The 18,487-nt window shown below is 46.3% G+C and overlaps 1 protein-coding gene across 2 annotated transcripts in view; it reads left to right on the forward strand.

Annotated features, from left to right (window-relative positions):
• Positions 1 to 18,487, forward strand: part of sipa1l3 (signal-induced proliferation-associated 1 like 3) — a 95,114-nt gene that overhangs the window by 67,555 nt on the left and 9,072 nt on the right. For both annotated transcript variants that reach the window (XM_090218107.1, XM_090218108.1), the window contains exons 8-16: positions 4,509 to 4,666; positions 4,784 to 5,366; positions 5,712 to 5,810; positions 7,634 to 7,809; positions 11,604 to 11,858; positions 13,088 to 13,264; positions 15,716 to 15,840; positions 17,496 to 17,608; positions 17,721 to 18,175. In XM_090218107.1, coding sequence (XP_090074233.1) covers positions 4,509 to 4,666; positions 4,784 to 5,366; positions 5,712 to 5,810; positions 7,634 to 7,809; positions 11,604 to 11,858; positions 13,088 to 13,264; positions 15,716 to 15,840; positions 17,496 to 17,608; positions 17,721 to 18,175 — 2,141 coding nt within the window. The remainder of the gene's footprint in view (positions 1 to 4,508; positions 4,667 to 4,783; positions 5,367 to 5,711; positions 5,811 to 7,633; positions 7,810 to 11,603; positions 11,859 to 13,087; positions 13,265 to 15,715; positions 15,841 to 17,495; positions 17,609 to 17,720; positions 18,176 to 18,487) is intronic.

Raw genomic sequence — 18,487 nt, forward strand, 5'->3', positions numbered from 1 at the left:
GTGCTTATATTTGTAATGTGCTGCTAACGGTATTTATGTTCATTAAATGCATGCCAACTGTACAGTAACTGTTGCTAGCACATACACCACATGGCCAAATGTATGTGGACACCTGCATGGTATTAATATGGAGTTCGTCCTCCCCCTTTGCTGTTATACCAGCCTCCACTGTTCTGGGAAGGCATTCCACTAGATGTTGGAACGTTGCTGCTGGGACGAGCTTCCATTCAGCCACAAGAGCATTAGTGAGGTCGGGCACTGATGTTGGGCGATTTAGGTCTGGCTCGCAGTCGGAGTTCCAATTCATCCCAAAGGTGTTCGATGGGGTTGAGGTCAGGGCTCTGTGCAGGCCAGTCAAGTTCTTCCACACTGACCTGGACAAATCATTTCTGTATGGACCTCAATTTGTGCATTGGGGCATTGCTGAAACAAGGAAAGGGGCTTCCCCAAACTGTTGCCACAAAGTTGGAAGCACAGAATTGTCTAGAATGTCATTGTATGCTGTAGCATTAAGATTTCCCTTCACTGGAACTAAGGGGCCTAGCCCGAACCATGAAAAGCAGCCCCATTCCATTATTCCTCATCCACCAAACTTTACAGTTGGCACTATGCATTCGGGCAGGTCGTGTTCTGGCATCCGCTAAACCCAGATTCGTCCGTCGGACTGCCAGATTGTGAAGTATGATTCATCACTCCAGAGGACACGTTTCCACTGCTCCAGAGTCCAATGGCGGCGAGCTTTACACAACTCCAGCCGACGCTTGGCATTGCTCATAATAATCTAAGTATGAAGTGTGAAGCTGCTCGGCCATGGAAACCCATTTCATGAAGCTCCAGACGAACAGTTTTTGTGCTGATGTTGCTTCCAGAGGCAGTTTTGAACTCTAAATTGAGTCTTGCAACCGAGGACAGGTGATTTTGACACGCTTTTCATCACTCAGCGGTCCCGTTCTGTGAGCTTGTGTGGCCTACCACTTTGCGGCTGAGCCGTTGTTCCTCTTAGATGTTTCCACCTCACAATAACAGCACTTACAGTTGACCGGGGCAGCTCTAGCAGGGCAGAAATTTGACAAACCTAACTTGTTGGAAAGGTGGCATCCTATGACGGTGCCACGTTGAAAGTCACTGAGCACTTCATATATATACTTTTTTGCCCCCTAAATACTTTTTTGTCCCACTGTGTAGTGGATACATTCTAATAGTTGCTAAAACATGCTAACTGTTGCTAACAGCAACATTTTTGTCAGTCAAGGGGTCTGAGTACTTTGGAATGCACTGTATGTGAATTGGTAGGTTATGAAAACTCAGTTTCAGCTACAGTGGGGCAAAAAAGTATTTAGTCAGCCACCAATTGTGCAAGTTCTCCAACTCAAAAATATGAGAGAGGCCTGTAATTTTCATCATAGGTACACTTCAACTAAAAAATCCAGAAAATCACATTGTAGGATTTTTAATGAATTTATTTGCGAATTATGGTGGAAAATAAGTATTTGGTCAATAACAAAAGTTTATCTCAATACTTTGTTATATACCCTTTGTTGGCAATGACAGAGGTCAAAAGTTTTCTGTAAATCTTCACAAGGTTTTCACACACTGTTGCTGGTATTTTGGCCCATTCCTCCATGCAGATCTCCTCTAGAGCAGTGATGTTTTGGGGCTGTTGCTGGGCAACACGGACTGGTTGCTGACTAAATACTTTTTTGCCCCACTGTAGCTGAAACTGAGTTTTCCTAACCTACCAATTCACATACAGTGCATTCCAAAGTATTCAGACCCCTTGACTGACAAAAATGTTGCTGTTAGCATGTATTAGCAACTATTTGAATGTATCCACTATACAGTGGGGCAAAAAAGTATTTAGTCAGCCACCGATTGTGAAAGTTCTCCCAAAAAGTTATATTTTGGTTTCATTTGACCATGTGACATTCTCCCAATCTTCTTCTGGATCATCCAAATGCTCTCTAGCAAACTTCAGACGGGCCTGGACATGTACTGGCTTAAACAGGGGGACACGTCTGGCACTGCAGGATTTGAGTCCCTGGCGGCGTAGTGTGTTACTGATGGTAGGCTTTGTTAATTTGGTCCCAGCTCTCTGCAGGTCATTCACTAGGTCCCCCCCGTGTGGTTCTGGGATTTTTGCTCACCGTTCTTGTGATAATTTTGACCCCACGGGGTGAGATCTTGTGTGGAGCCCCAGATCGAGGGAGATTATCAGTGGTCTTGTATGTCTTCCATTAAATAATGAGTTTGATGAATAAAATCTAAACGATGTATCTTCATAATGTACAGTCTTCATACTGTACAGTCTTTGGTTACGCCAAAGATTGTACAGTATAAAGATCAGCAGAAACTGCTTCTACAATAGAAATCCCCAATCACACGTGAAGGTGACGTTAGCTAGCATAGCTCATGTGCAAAAACCCTCCATCGGGTCTAATGGTCATGCCTTGCCGAATTACGCATGTGCAGGCTGTCAAATTAACGTCACTCCTTCGATATTAAAAGAAAATCATACCTGTCAGTTTCACAAGGTTGTAGTAATGACAGGTCCAGCTACTTAAGATATTTGTTCAAATCTAGGTTTTGCCTTTAGAATTCAAGAAAATGAACAACTAAGGACGACTTCCTCACTTCTCCCATTGTCTGCCAAACCCTGGTCAGTCGGCTTCCAGACGCATTCCCAGAAGTATCGCGACGTTGCGCCTCTGGGCACAAAAACTCTGTGGTTACGCTATATGTGTACGTGTGCCTGACTGACTGAACTACTTTTATAGGCGTGTGGGTGTGTAAATGGTACAATGGCAGAGAATAGACGAATATTCAGCACACTTACTCCATCCAGGGGCTCAAAGGCAACAGCAGCAACATGTTTTACTTCTGCCGTGCAACCTCTAGGTGTCAGTGTTGATCACCAATAAACCCTCACTCAGAGAGGAGAGGGAGAGACCTGTTAGAGAGTCAGGTAGTCAATAAAGAATCATGTTATGTGCCAGAGAGAGGAGGAGAGTCAAAACGAGAGCAAGAGAAGAGGTGAATGTGACTAAGGGCAAGGGCCTAGAGAGGAGAGGAGGATCTCCAGTACATCCGGACCCCAGGGGCCCCTGACAGTTGTCCAGCCCCAGGCAGAACGTGTGTCTCAGGCATACAGAGCTCCTTTGTGTGTGTGTGTGTGTGAGTTTTATGCTGTCTTATATAATTTACACTTTCACACTGCTACACCACAAATAGACACAGGATGGATTCTGTGACTGTGTGACTGACATTCACACCAGTGGAGGCTGGTGACCTGAAAAATGGAGTAGACCCACGGTATAGGCGCGGAACGCATGGAGACGACAGTGTTTTTCAAAAATCGTCAAAGTCGAAGTATTTTAACCTAAAGCATTTAATAAATACATTTATTGTACAGTGTTATGGGGAATGAGAGGGCTACTTACACCGTGTTGGAAAGGGATCACAGCAGGGATTGAATGAGGGTATGAGGCATGAGTTGAGGTGTTCAGAGGCTTGACCAATGCTGGACAGGATTTGACTGGGAAGGCTAAAAACAATCACACTACACAGTTAGACAAAAGATCTAAGAATGAGTTAGTCCAAGCAAGGAGTAAAATCAATGATGTGTGATGTGATTGTGTTTGTGATTGACTCTACATACAGTAATGAGACGCAATTGATAAGGGTACTCTCCACAGTACTTGGAGAGGAAACATTAAATGTAACAGTGGATGAGCGGGCACATGAGACATGGCTTCAGTTCGTGTCAGAAGAAAGTTGACAATGGTAGTGGAGTGGAGTAGTCATCAACTCTTACTCAGGGAACAAGAGGGGACTTCGCTGTAAATACAAATAGCAGATACATTCCATTACAGCTACACCATCGTAGGTTTGGGCAACGAGTTTCTCTATGAACTTAAACTCAGACACAAATTCATCAAGTCAAACAGACTGTATCTCGCCCACTTGACACATCAAAGTAGCCCAATAAATATTCCTGAATAAAGCCCTTATCATCCACATACCTGACGATACCTGACAACTGCACACTGACAACTTTCCCCCTGGGGCCTGGAGTTTTTCCTTATATGTTAACCTAACTAGGAAAACTCTGGACCCTATGAGGTATTGACAGTGATTAATTTTAGGGTTATGATGGGACCTGTTTTTCCTAATCAGTTAAAAAAAAATTCAATAAACTCCTGAAAAAAGCTCCTTACCCAGGAGGATGAAACCCCTGTCAAACTGAAGCTACCTTATATTCCCTAACAATATAATGGTGCGATAGTGAGTCAAGTGAGCTCATAGTGCCAATTCTGGCTCACTCATGTTCACTTGTACTTGTTCTGTCTCCCCCGCTCGCTCTCCTCCCTCCTTCGGTCTGTCTCTCCCTCTGCCAACTCTGTGTGCTTACCTCCACCCTCGCTCGCACTCCTTTCTGTCTCCCTCTTTCACACGTTCCTTTTTGTTCCTCTCACCCCCCCCCCCCCCCCCCTCTCCTTTTTCTCCTTCAGCTCCTGAGGAAGAGGCACATAGGGAACGACATCGTCACAATAATCTTCCAGGAGCCGGGAGCGCTGCCCTTCACCCCTCAGAACATCCGCTCCCACTTCCAGCACGTGTTCGTCATCGTCCGCGTGCACAACCCCTGCTCTGACGGCACTTGCTACAGGTAGGGGGGGGTGGCACACCAACTCTCACCATGGCATTCATTATGCTGCTGTTATTGGTGGGTTTGTTGATGATTTTTTAAATTATTATTTTTATTTTTTTACCCCTCTCTCCTCAGTGTGGCTGTGACGCGCATGAAGGACGTGCCTCCCTTCGGCCCGCCCATTCCCAGCGGGGTGACGTTCCGTGACCCTGAAGCCTTCCGCAACTTCCTCTTGGCCAAGGTGATCAATGCAGAGAGCGCCGCGCACAAGTCAGAGAAGTTCCACACCATGGCCACGCGCACGCGACAGGAGTACCTCAGAGACTTAGCCGAGAACTGTGTGAGCAGTACGCCGCTCGACTCTGCGGGCAAACTCAACAACCTCATCTCGCTGGCGTCGAAGAAGAGAGAGCGGGCGCGGGCGAGGGAGGGGGCCGAGTTGGGAGCGGCCGGGGCGGTGGCGTGGAGGGTGCTGGCCCAGGACTTCAGTGGCGGCGGGACGGAGATCTCCTGCGCTCTGGGCGTGTCGGCAGAGTACATCCTCCTGGCAGACTGCAACACCAAGGAAGTGGTGTTCAACTGCTTCTGCATCGACGTGATCGGCTGGACGCCGGAGAGGCTGGCGCTGAAGATCTTCTACGGGAGAGGAGACCACATCGCCGTCCGAGTCCCCGAGGGCTTTGCTCAGGACATCAGGGAGGTGGTGCAGAGGTTAAAGGTGAGCGGGCAGAGGTCATAGAGCTGGGGAAGGTTTACCACATGTATGGTGGTGTAAGAGGCACCGGGGTAGGGAAGAGTTCAACTGGATTTTTTTTCTAGAAGAAATAGCCTGGGTACCACTTCCCTACATTGTTGCGTAAGACAATTAAGAGTTTGCTAAAGCAGACAGACAGCCACCCAGGCTAAGGTGACCGTGATTCGCGGTTCAAAACAAAAAGAAAATCCACGTTTGGCTGTTTTGTGTGATTATGTATTTAATGATGCATTTAAAACCACCATTCTTTTTTGAAGCCTTTTTATTTGCTTAAAGCTCCTAGGCTCTCCTCCCTCCCTCTCTCCCCAGGCGCTGACGGTGGGCTGTGAGACGGTGGATATGACTCTGAGGAGGAACGGCCTGGGACAGCTGGGGTTCCACGTCAGGCTGGATGGCACCGTGGCTGAGGTACTTTCCCATTCCTTCAAAAACTATATTTCTGTCAAGTCATGTCAAGTCCATAAAAATTAATTGTGAATTTATATTACATATATGTGTATATATATATATATATATATATATATATATACAGTGCCTTGCGAAAGTATTCGGCCCCCTTGAACTTTGCGACCTTTTGCCACATTTCAGGCTTCAAACATAAAGATATAAAACTGTATTTTTTTGTGAAGAATCAACAACAAGTGGGACACAATCATGAAGTGGAACGACATTTATTGGATATTTCAAACTTTTTAACAAATCAAAAACTGAAAAATTGGGCGTGCAAAATTATTCAGCCCCCTTAAGTTAATACTTTGTAGCGCCACCTTTTGCTGTGATTACAGCTGTAAGTCGCTTGGGCTATGTCTCTATCAGTTTTGCACATCGAGAGACTGACATTTTTTCCCATTCCTCCTTGCAAAACAGCTCGAGCTCAGTGAGGTTGGATGGAGAGCATTTGTGAACAGCAGTTTTCAGTTCTTTCCACAGATTCTCGATTGGATTCAGGTCTGGACTTTGACTTGGCCATTCTAACACGTGGATATGTTTATTTTTGAACCATTCCATTGTAGATTTTGCTTTATGTTTTGGATCATTGTCTTGTTGGAAGACAAATCTCCGTCCCAGTCTCAGGTCTTTTGCAGACTCCATCAGGTTTTCTTCCAGAATGGTCCTGTATTTGGCTCCATCCATCTTCCCATCAATTTTAACCATCTTCCCTGTCCCTGCTGAAGAAAAGCAGGCCCAAACCATGATGCTGCCACCACCGTGTTTGACAGTGGGGATGGTGTGTTCAGCTGTGTTGCTTTTACGCCAAACATAACGTTTTGCATTGTTGCCAAAAAGTTCAATTTTGGTTTCATCTGACCAGAGCACCTTCTTCCACATGTTTGGTGTGTCTCCCAGGTGGCTTGTGGCAAACTTTAAACAACACTTTTTATGGATATCTTTAAGAAATGGCTTTCTTCTTGCCACTCTTCCATAAAGGCCAGATTTGTGCAATATACGACTGATTGTTGTCCTATGGACAGAGTCTCCCACCTCAGCTGTAGATCTCTGCAGTTCATCCAGAGTGATCATGGGCCTCTTGGCTGCATCTCTGATCAGTCTTCTCCTTGTATGAGCTGAAAGTTTAGAGGGACGGCCAGGTCTTGGTAGATTTGCAGTGGTCTGATACTCCTTCCATTTTAATATTATCGCTTGCACAGTGCTCCTTGGGATGTTTAAAGCTTGGGAAATCTTTTTGTATCCAAATCCGGCTTTAAACTTCTTCACAACAGTATCTCGGACCTGCCTGGTGTGTTCCTTGTTCTTCATGATGCTCTCTGCGCTTTTGACGGACATCTGAGACTATCACAGTGCAGGTGCATTTATACGGAGACTTGATTACACACAGGTGGATTGTATTTATCATCATTAGTCATTTAGGTCAACATTGGATCATTCAGAGATCCTCACTGAACTTCTGGAGAGAGTTTGCTGCACTGAAAGTAAAGGGGCTGAATAATTTTGCACGCCCAATTTTTCAGTTTTTGATTTGTTAAAAAAGTTTGAAATATCCAATAAATGTCGTTCCACTTCATGATTGTGTCCCGCTTGTTGTTGATTCTTCACAAAAAAATACAATTTTATATCTTTATGTTTGAAGCCTGAAATGTGGCAAAAGGTCGCAAAGTTCAAGGGGGCCGAAAACTTTCGCAAGGCACTGTATATATAGATATAGATAGATAGATAGATATTTGTATTTTTTTATTTATTTATTTATTTACTTCTTTTTTTACCTGCTTTAGGTGGAGGAGTACGGCTTTGCCTGGCAGGCGGGGCTGAGGCAGGGCAGCCGGTTGGTGGAGATCTGCAAGGTTGCCGCGGTAACCCTGACACACGAGCAGATGATCGACCTACTGAGGACGTCGGTCACCGTTAAAGTGGTGATCATACCGCCCTACGAGGAGGGAGGGCCCCGCAGGTCAGTGTGTTTGTGCCCATGTGTTTGAGTGTGTGTGCACTTTTGAGTGTCTGTGTGTGAATATGAATGTGTTTGTGTCAAAGCATCATCCTGCCTCCGAAGGATGTGTTGCAGAGAGAGGAGAATCACAACACACAGCAACACCAACAGAGCTGAGATATGCTGGCCAGACGTCTCTGTTCTGTGGAGAGTTTTGAGTGGGAGTGTGTGAAAGAGAGGCGAGAGGCACATGGTCTGAACATGTGTGAATTCCTGGACGTGGTGAAAGAGGAGAGGGAAAGAAAGAGACGGATAGAACGAAATAATAATCAATGGAATGAGTACACAATATCCTTTCAAGCTTTCTTGTTCCCCTTCTCGCTGTCTGCCTGTATTGCCTGTGTTTTTTTACGTGCCTCTCACTCTTTATCTCTCTTGCTATCTCCCCTTCCCCCATCTCTTTTCTTTTGTTGGCTCCGTTCCTCTCAACCTTTCATCTGAGTATGGGCCTTGAGTACAGTGGGATAATGAGGCTCTATTAAATAGTGTGGGGTTGAATGTTACTGAGATGAATATGCACTGACTACACACAGTGGGACTAGTCTCTACTCGATATATAGCCCAGCTTGGGTGTTTCCCGAATGGCACCCTTTCCCCTATTTAGTGCAAAGACTTTCGAATAGGGCCCATAGGGCTCTGGTTAAAAGTGGTGCACTATATAAGGAATAGGGTGCCATTTTGGACCCCCCACCCCCCTCCGAGTGTGCTGCTCTGTAGTCAGGGTCACATGGAGCAGGATGTCTGTTCTTGATTGAGTTGGGGTTTGCTAAATACAGTAATTGTGCTGCCGGGGCTGTGTGAGGGCACAGTGGTTGGACTTCTTTAATGTTTAAGGCAGTTTAATTGCATGACTTAAACCCATTTGATACACACACACACGCTCACTCCTCTACACACACTACATAATTATTCTTGTATTTCACTCTTTCTGTTCCACCCTCTCTTTTTCACCTCACCCCCACATCTCTCTCTACCACTCCCCCCCCCCCCCCCCCCCCCTCTCTCTCTCTCTCTATCACGCTCGTTTTCTATAGTGTGCCAGGAAAACAGATTGCCTGAGATTAACGCCTGGAATCTGCGGGAAAATAAAGAAATATATAGAGGCGATGAATTAAAACCGCGTGCTCTGTTTGAATGAAGAGGGGTAGAAGAGGAGGGGGGAGACAGAGAGAGGCAGTGTGTGTACAGTAGGGCAGCGGTGTAGAGGAGCTTGGATGGGAAGACGTGTCTGAACACCTCTCAGGTGGGAGAAGCCAAGTGGGTGGGAGAGAGAAAAGGGAACTGCCTTCACTTCTTCCTCTTTCTCTCCCCTCCCGGTGTGCGCTGTGGACAGGAGAGCGATATAGAGATGCAGTAGCGAGAGAGGGTGTGTGTTTGCTCGCGGAATGTGTGTGAGAGAGAGAGAGAGAGCTCCAGCTGTCAGGCCGGCCATTGCGATGGAGCGGTCTCTGGAAGTGGGCACCGGTGTTTTCTGTCTCTAAGGTTGGTGCTCTGGTGTGTGTGCACCGTACATGTTCTTATCGAGTGTCTGTGTGTGTGTGAGGGTTGTTTCGTGACTTGACATTGGCAGTTATATTTGTGTGGGATCAAATTGTTTTCCCCTTACAAGGTTGGTTAGTACACTCACTGGTATGTGTTTGAGACTGATCGAGAGACCACCATATTCCCATCATTCTACCCATACAGTGTCTCCTGGTATCTTTCATACAGACCGTGCATGTGATGTTGCGATGTCCCCTCTGTGTGTGTGCTCTGTTTACTTTAGCCTGCAGCGGTAGTAGTAGTAGTGGTGTGTGTGTGTTTGTTGTTTTCTGAAGCAGTCTTGGGCTTAGGGTGGCCAGGCCCGTGTGATTGAGCTTAACCCAGGTCAAATAATAGGGGAGAGATCACACACAGAGACACGGACAGGACAATCTGCCCCTGTCCAGCTCTTCTCCTCTTCTTGTCCGCTACCTAGAGGCTATATTCATATTTTCTTTCCCTTTCTCCACTTCTCATCCCTTTCCCTCCTTTTCCATGTCCTCTAATTTGTTCATGTATCCTGTCCCTTTCTCCACTTCTCATCCCTTTCCCTCCTTTTCCATGTCCTCTAATTTGTTCATGTATCCTGTCCCTTTCTCCACTTCTCATCCCTTTCCCTCCTTTTCCATGTCCTCTAATTTGTTCATGTATCCTGTCCCTTTCTCCACTTCTCATCCCTTTCCCTCCTTTTCCATGTCCTCTAATTTGTTCATGTATCCTGTCCCTTTCTCCACTTCTCATCCCTTTCCCTCCTTTTCCATGTCCTCTAATTTGTTCATGTATCCTGTCCCTTTCTCCACTTCTCATCCCTTTCCCTCCTTTTCCATGTCCTCTAATTTGTTCATGTATCCTGTCCCTTTCTCCACTTCTCATCCCTTTCCCTCCTTTTCCATGTCCTCTAATTTGTTCATGTATCCTGTCCCTTTCTCCACTTCTCATCCCTTTCCCTCCTTTTCCATGTCCTCTAATTTGTTCATGTATCCTGTCCCTTTCTCCACTTCTCATCCCTTTCCCTCCTTTTCCATGTCCTCTAATTTGTTCATGTATCCTGTCCCTTTCTCCACTTCTCATCCCTTTCCCTCCTTTTCCATGTCCTCTAATTTGTTCATGTATCCTGTCCCTTTCTCCACTTCTCATCCCTTTCCCTCCTTTTCCATGTCCTCTAATTTGTTCATGTATCCTGTCCCTTTCTCCACTTCTCATCCCTTTCCCTCCTTTTCCATGTCCTCTAATTTGTTCATGTATCCTGTCCCTTTCTCCACTTCTCATCCCTTTCCCTCCTTTTCCATGTCCTCTAATTTGTTCATGTATCCTGTCCCTTTCTTCCCTTCTCTTTATCTGCCTTCTTTTTGTCTTTCTTTTCTCCTCTCTTCCCTTCCCCCGCCGTCCTCTCCTCATCTGTATTTCCCTCGTCTGTCCCTCCTCTCCTCTCACCTCTCCGCCCCCACGATGTCTGTGGCGGTGTGGTGCCTCTTTAACCTGTCGCGCTCTCTTGAGTCGAAAAGGAGACGAACACCCCACTGAAACTGATATTACGTAATTGAGGGTGTTCCTTTGAATTTGCCAAGAAATTTTCATGTGCACTTCATTGTATTATTGGTAGTGCAGTGACTCCTAATGTCCAGATCGTGACTGTTTAGGGGAAGTTGAAGAAAACCCCGTTATCGCACTAATAAAAGTGTTTAACTGGAGTGGTCTAGCCTACAACGACCATTTCCGCACGCCTTGCGCGTGTATAAACTCGATGCAAGGTGACACATCTAGGCCACATACACAGGAATGAAAGGCTGACCGAGAGAATCTTTATGAGATTAGCGGTTTATCTTACCGTGCTTCTGTCCAGCGACAACTGGCTGACTGAGAGGTCAGGTCATGGCTTCTATCTGTACGTGCGCTCGTAGAAACGCACACACTTGACCCGGGGCCTTTACAGTAGGGGATGGAGTCCTGATGGAGTCCTGAAGAAGCTCATTTGTGTGTGTGTGTGTGTGTGTGTGTGTGTTGTAGGAGGAGGAGGAGGAGGAGGATGATGCTAAAGGGAATATGCTGACGGAGACGGCGTGCGTGGTTGCGTGTGTGTGTGCGTGTGCGTGTGCGTGTGTGTGTGCGTAGCCACTGACATGTTGTAAGCAGCTATGACATTTCTAGTTGTTGTCTGGTGTTTGTGTGTAATCTGTGTGAACGGTGTAGCCTTGCAGTACCACTGACTCTCCATTCCCCCTCTCTGTCTGTAGGGGCTGCACAGAGGAGTATGAGATGAAGACAATGGAGCAGAAGCCAGAGCCTGAGCCTGTGGCAGCAGGGTACCGGCCCTCCCCTCGCCCCCCCGATTGGCGCTGGGACAGCACCGCCGGCCCTCCTGGCCTGCACAGCGCCCCCACCCCTCAGCGCTGGACCCCTATGGGCCCCCCACCACCCCAACCCCGCTCACACAAGGCCATGGTCATGCCCGTCCCATACAGGGAGCCCCAGCACCTCTCCAACAAGAGGTGCGACACTGACGTGTGTGTGTGTGATTTGTTTGCCTTGTGCGTAGACACTGGTGTCGTTGCCTTTGTTTGCGTCAGTGTCTTGAGGGGGTTGTCCTATGCTCATGGCCTGGTGTGATTCTCATAAATGCTCCGACATTGAGGTTATCCTTATAAAAAAAAAAACGTTAAGCATCGCTGTAGGTGGAGAACATATGAGTGATTTCACACGAAACCAGGATACAAAATACCACGATTTTGGGGGATTTGCACGAAATGGAACCCATAGCATGGTTATTTTGGAGGTAGAATTGTTTACATATATTTTACATTTGTAACTAATAATTTGGCATAATTGAGAAATAATTGATCAAAGATGGCATTTTTCTGATATTTTGACCTTACCCAGGCCTCCTTTAAGACTCCGTAATGTTTCATCTGTAGGTGCTACAAGGCAAAAATGTGTCATGAAGCTTTACCGCTTGCTCTGTAATATATTTTCTTTACAACAATACATACAGTACCAGTCAAAAGTTTGGACACACCTACTCATTCAAGGGTTTTTCTATATTTTTACTATTTTCTACGTTGAATAATAATAGTGGAGACATCAAAACTATGAAATAACACATATGGAATCATGTAGTAATCAAAAAAGTGTTCAACAAATCAAAATCTTAACGCTACAGCATACATTGACATTCGAGACGATTCTGTGCTTCGAACTTTGTGGCAACAGTTTGGGGAAGGCCCTTTCCTGTTTCAGCATGTCAATGCCCCCGTGCACAGAGCTAGGTCTATACAGAAATGGTTTGATGGGATTGGTGTGGAAGAACTTGACTGGCATGCACAGAGCCCTGACCTCAACCCCATCGAACACCTTTGGGATGAATTGGAACGGCGACTGCGAGTCAGGCCTAATCGCCCAACATCAGTGCCCGACGTCACTAATGCTCTTGTGGCTGAATGGAAGCAAGTCCCTGCAGAAATGTTCCAACATTTAGTGGAAAACTTTCCCAGAAGAGTGGAGGCTGTTATAGCGGCAAAAGGGGGACCAACTCCATGATTTGGGAATGTGATTTTCTAAGAGCAGGTGTCCACATACTTTTGGTGGATCAGGATCAGGTCCTCTCTCTCCATATAACCATATAAATAATGATCTAAAAGTTAAAACTGATCATAGATCAGCACTCATACTCTATGACGCTTTATTAATATACTGACTTTAAACTCCGCTGTCCCCTCTGCAGGCCGGTGAGTTTCCCTGAGAACTACTACTGCCTGTCGCCAGCGGGGGGCGACAGAGTGCTGCCCTACAGGAACCCCTCAGCCAGCTTCTCCTCTCCCTCTGGCCTGGGGGGCATGGTGGCCCTGGGGGGCCCCGTACTCAGCGGGACCTTCATACGCTACAAACCCTCACCTGACAGGTCAGTCAACAGAGTGTGTGTGTTAGTGTTTTTGTGTATCTCTCGGGTTGTCTCTGACTGGCTCTGTGGTTGTCTCTGTTTGTGTGCATTGAGCTATCATTGAGGTCTCCATTTGTTTGTATTGGAGGAGGATGTCACTCCTTCCTGTTCCCTGGCATTTCCTTTGCATGATACTTGGCAGGCTTTTGGCGGTTGTTGCTAGGAGTGGTAGCTAACTTGCTGCAGACCTTTGACTGATTTGACTGTCGATCTTCTGTCAGTGAGGCCTGTACGAACACACTCTTGGATTAAGACTCCATTGTGTAGTTTTACCTGTGTGTTTGGTGATTATTACATTCTGCCCAACCAGAGAAACATGTTTGAAATAAGCGCCACCATGGAACATAGCAAAAACAGAATCTGGGAAATGCTCTTAAACATATCTGTGTGTGTTAGGGCTGTCCCCGGGGGGAGCGGGGATATATTGGTCGATCGAGAATCGTCTGCCTGATTGGTCAAAACTTTAAAACGTGTATTTTTTCATATATAGACACACCCTATGTGTTTGAATAATTTCAACTATATGCACTGAGCTTGTCTGATGCTTTAACCTCTCTAGGGTTTTTAAACAACTTTTTTATCTAAGCGGTAGATTTTGGCTTGTTTTTTTTTTTTACTTGGAATGTGATCTTGACTCAGAAAAGGTTGGTGACCACTGTCTTCGAGTGATGGACTGTACCATCCCTATGGCCTCTGCAATGGATCAGTCCACTGAGACAGGCGCAGATCAGACCGGTGTTTTGTGCACCATTGGATCAGTCCACTGAGACAGGCACAGATCAGACCGGTGTTTTGTGCACCATTGGATCAGTCCACTGAGACAGGCGCAGATCAGACCGGTGTTTTGTGCACCATTGGATCAGTCCACTGAGACAGGCACAGATCAGACCGGTGTTTTGTGCACCATTGGATCAGTCCACTGAGACAGGCACAGATCAGACCGGTGTTTTGTGCACCATTGGATCAGTCCACTGAGACAGGCACAGATCAGACCGGTGTTTTGTGCACCATTGGATCAATCCACTGAGACAGGCACAGATCAGACCGGTGTTTTGTGCACCATTGGATCAGTCCACTGAGACAGGCACAGATCAGACCGGTGTTTTGTGCACCATTGGATCAGTCCACTGAGACAGGCACAGATCAGACCGGTGTTTTGTGCACCATTGGATCAGTCCACTGAGACAGGCACAGATCAGACCGGTGTTTTGTGCACCATTGGATCAATCCACTGAGACAGGCGCAGATCAGACCGGTGTTTTGTGCACCATTGGATCAGTCCACTGAGACAGGCACAGATCAGACCGGTGTTTTGTGCACCATTGGATCAGTCCACTGAGACAGGCACAGATCAGACCGGTGTTTTGTGCACCATTGGATCAGTCCACTGAGACAGGCACAGATCAGACCGGTGTTTTGTGCACCATTGGATCAGTCCACTGAGACAGGCACAGATCAGACCGGTGTTTTGTGCACCATTGGATCAGTCCACTGAGACAGGCGCAGATCAGACCGGTGTTTTGTGCACCATTGTGATTTGCGACTGCTCGACGAAAGAAATCTCAGTGGACAAACATCCTTACGACCACACAATGTGTGTGTGTTTGTGTACTTTTTGTTGTTGTTGTCTGCCTAAATCTGAGAGTGTGTAACCTGAGTGTGAGTTAGGGTTGGGCAGTATGGCCAGAATATCATATCCCAATATTTTTTAAACAGGCTTGTGTGGTATACCATATATACCTCCCCCCACATTTTTTTCCCCTAATAAATTATATTGAGCCAGTCACATGGTATGTTTGTTTACGAAGAGCACCGTGTCGATCTTCAGTTGAGAAGCACAAGAGTGGTGATCAAGTTCCACTTGAAATTCACTACTAATGTTTGCCATCTATAAATATCTTATGACTATAAATTAACTATTTAAGATGTGCCAAATACATTTTCTTCAGTTCAGGGCTCCAGCTATGCTTTTGGTTTGCTAATTTGCTAGCTACAAAGTTAAGGGGCTAGCTTGCAATATCAAGCTTCTTGGTTGCAGCACAGACAATCCATCCCCTTCTGGATCAAGTGTGAGTAGCCTTTTGAGATAGTTCTACAACTTCATGACCTGGGTTGTCTGTCCTTGTATTTAGCTTATGTTTGCTAGTACTTTGTTAGCATTTGTTAGCATATACAAATATTTCCAGGAGGATAGGGAGAGAAGGCTCAAGTAGCAAACGGAATAAACTAAAAAAACAGAAACTGGCGTTTTACATTTAACAAACCAAACATTGAAATACCGTTGTAGAAGGTAAAGTAAAAACCCAAACCAGTCCATGCATCAAAACTGGTATATAGTACGGTATTACGCCCAGTCGTGTGTGTGTGTGTGTGTGTGCGTGTAACCTCCCTGTTCCTCTTATATCTGTATAGGTACGGTTCAGCCCAGCGCCCCCTGCTGGCCTACGAACCTCATCTCAGTCTGGACATCACCTCTAGTGGAGAGTCCTCCTCGGGCTTCACCAGCCAGGACAGCACTATGGAGCGCTGCAAGACAGGTACACAAATATGTAGACAAACATACAGAATGCACACACACATATATCTATAAAAAAATACTTTAAGTGGCTAGCTTGCTTTGTGCATGACAAGTCATTTTTCCAACATTTGTTTATCGACAGAATTCCAGTGGGTCAGAGGTTTACACACACTAAGTTGACTGTGCCTTTAAACAGCTTGGAAAATTCCAGAAAATTATGTCATGGCTTTAGAAGCTTCTGATAGGCTAATTGACATCATTTGAGTCAATTGGAGGTGTACCTGTGGATGTATTTTGAGGCCTACCTTCAAACTCAGTGTCTCTTTGCTTGACATCATGGGAAAACTAAAGAACCACAGAAAAAAAATTGTAGACCTCCACAAGTCTGGTTCATCCTTAGGAGCAATTTCCAAACGCCTGAAGGTACCACGTTCATCTGTACAAACAATAGTACGCAAGTATAAACACCATGGGACCACGCATCCGTCATACCGAGACGCGTTCTGTCTCCTAGAGATGAACGTACTTTGGTGCGAAAAGTGCAAATCAATCCCAGAACAACATCAAAGGACCTTGTGAAGATGCTGGAGGAAACAGGTACAAAAGTCAAAACAAGTCCTATATCGACATATCCTGAAAGGCCGCTCAGCAAGGAAGAAGCCACTGTTCCAAAACCGCCATAAAAAGGAGGCTTGCAAGCCGAAGAACACCATCCCAACCGTGAAGCACGGGGGTGGCAGCATTATGTTGTGGGGGTGCTTTGCTGCAGGAGGGACTCGTGCACTTCACAAAATAGACGGCATCATGAGGGAGGAAAATGATGTGGATATATTGAAGCAATATGTCAAGACATCAGTCAGGAAGTTAAAGCTTGGTCGCAAATGGGTCTTCCAAATGGACAATGACCCCAAGCATACTTCCAAAGTTGTGGCAAAATGACTTACGGACAACAAAGTCAAGGTATTGGGAGCGGCCATCACAAAGCCCTGACCTCAATCCTATAGAAAATGTGTGGGAAAAACTGAAAAAGTGTGTGCGAGCAATGAGTCCAACAAACCTGACTCTGTTATACCAGCTCTGTCAGGAGGAATGGGCCAAAATTCACCCAACTTATTGTGGGAAGGTTACCCGAAGCGTTTGACCCAAGTTAAACAATTTCAAGGCAAGGCTACCAAATACTAATTGAGTGTATGTAAACTTCTGACCCACTGGGAATGTGATGAAAGAAATAAAAGCTGAAATAAATCATTCTCTCCACTGTTATTCTGACATTTCACATTCTTAAAATAAAGTGGTGATCCTAACTGACCTAAGACAGGGAATTTTTACTAGGATTAAATGTCAGGAATTGTGGAAAAACTGAGTTTAAATGTATATGTAAACCCCCAACTTCAACTGTACATATCCATACACACACACAGAAATAGAGAGTCAGGATTAAAGAGAGTCAATCGGAGAGGGTCCCAATCGAACTGAGTTAGACATCAGAAAAGAGTCTTAAATACTGACTACCCCAATACAGTGACCACACACACACACACACACACACACACACACACACACACACACACACACACACACAATGAACACGTAAAACATAACGCTGGCCTACATACCACACCTGTCACTACATTAAACCTGTGATGCGTAATGGTGTGTGTGTTCTCTGCCCAGAGCCCCTATGGCATGTCCCAGCGTCATCGTCTCGGGGGCCAGGAGGAGGAGGGCAGAGGAGACCCACCCGACAGGATGTCCCAGGGAAAGACTCCCCCAACAGACACTCAAAGGTCAGATATAACTGTCCTCTTTTTTTTTTTTTTAGAGAGAGAGATTTTATGCCAGTTGCTTTTCTGTGTATCTACCGTCTCTTTCTCTCTCACCTCATCCCCCTCTCTGTAGGGTGAGACCCAGTACTCCAGCCACTCCAGCAGTAACACTCTCTCCAGTAACGCGTCCAGCAGCCACAGTGACGAGCGCTGGTTCGAGGGGGCCGGGGGGGAAAGAGGAGGCCCGGGGGTATCCGGGGGTTGCCTAGGCGACCTGGCTGAACCTGACCCCGACCCCCTCAGTAAGGGCGGCTCCAGTGACAGCGGCATCGATGCCCCCACCCTCTACAACACCAAGCCTGGCGGTCGCCACGGAAACCAGTCCAGCCAATCACAGAAGCCCCTGCACTGTTCAGCAACCTATAATAGCGGGCTGCAGGACGTCTCTGGGGTGAGGGGCAACGGAGTCGAGGGGCGGAGACTAGAGTCGTCACCTGTATTACCTGCCAATCAGAACAAAGGATACCGCACACGTACCTTCCCTCCTCCTGGATCCAACGTGGAGAAGCCAGACTCATTTAAACCCAGGTACAAGAGAGACACACTGCTTATACACTCCAACGCAGTTTAGCTTTTAGTAGTGGTAAGAGAGTGGAAGTGGGTAGGACAAAGAATGGTATGTTTTGTCCACACAGGCATCCCACCCCTCATACTGAACGTACCGAAACACATCAGTGTGTAATCCTTATGGGGGTCATGTATGGGCCAGATGTGCCACCCTTGCCCTACATACACATAGGCCAACATATTTAGAGTTCAGCTACTCTTAGAGGGGGATTAAAGGATTGGGGGTTTAGACCCCCAGTTCCATCACTCCAGTCCCCCAGTTTATATCCAGTC

Source organism: Oncorhynchus mykiss, chromosome 24 (genome assembly GCF_057628025.1).
Source record: "Oncorhynchus mykiss isolate SJ-2025 chromosome 24, ASM5762802v1, whole genome shotgun sequence".
Lineage (NCBI taxonomy): Eukaryota > Metazoa > Chordata > Actinopteri > Salmoniformes > Salmonidae > Oncorhynchus > Oncorhynchus mykiss.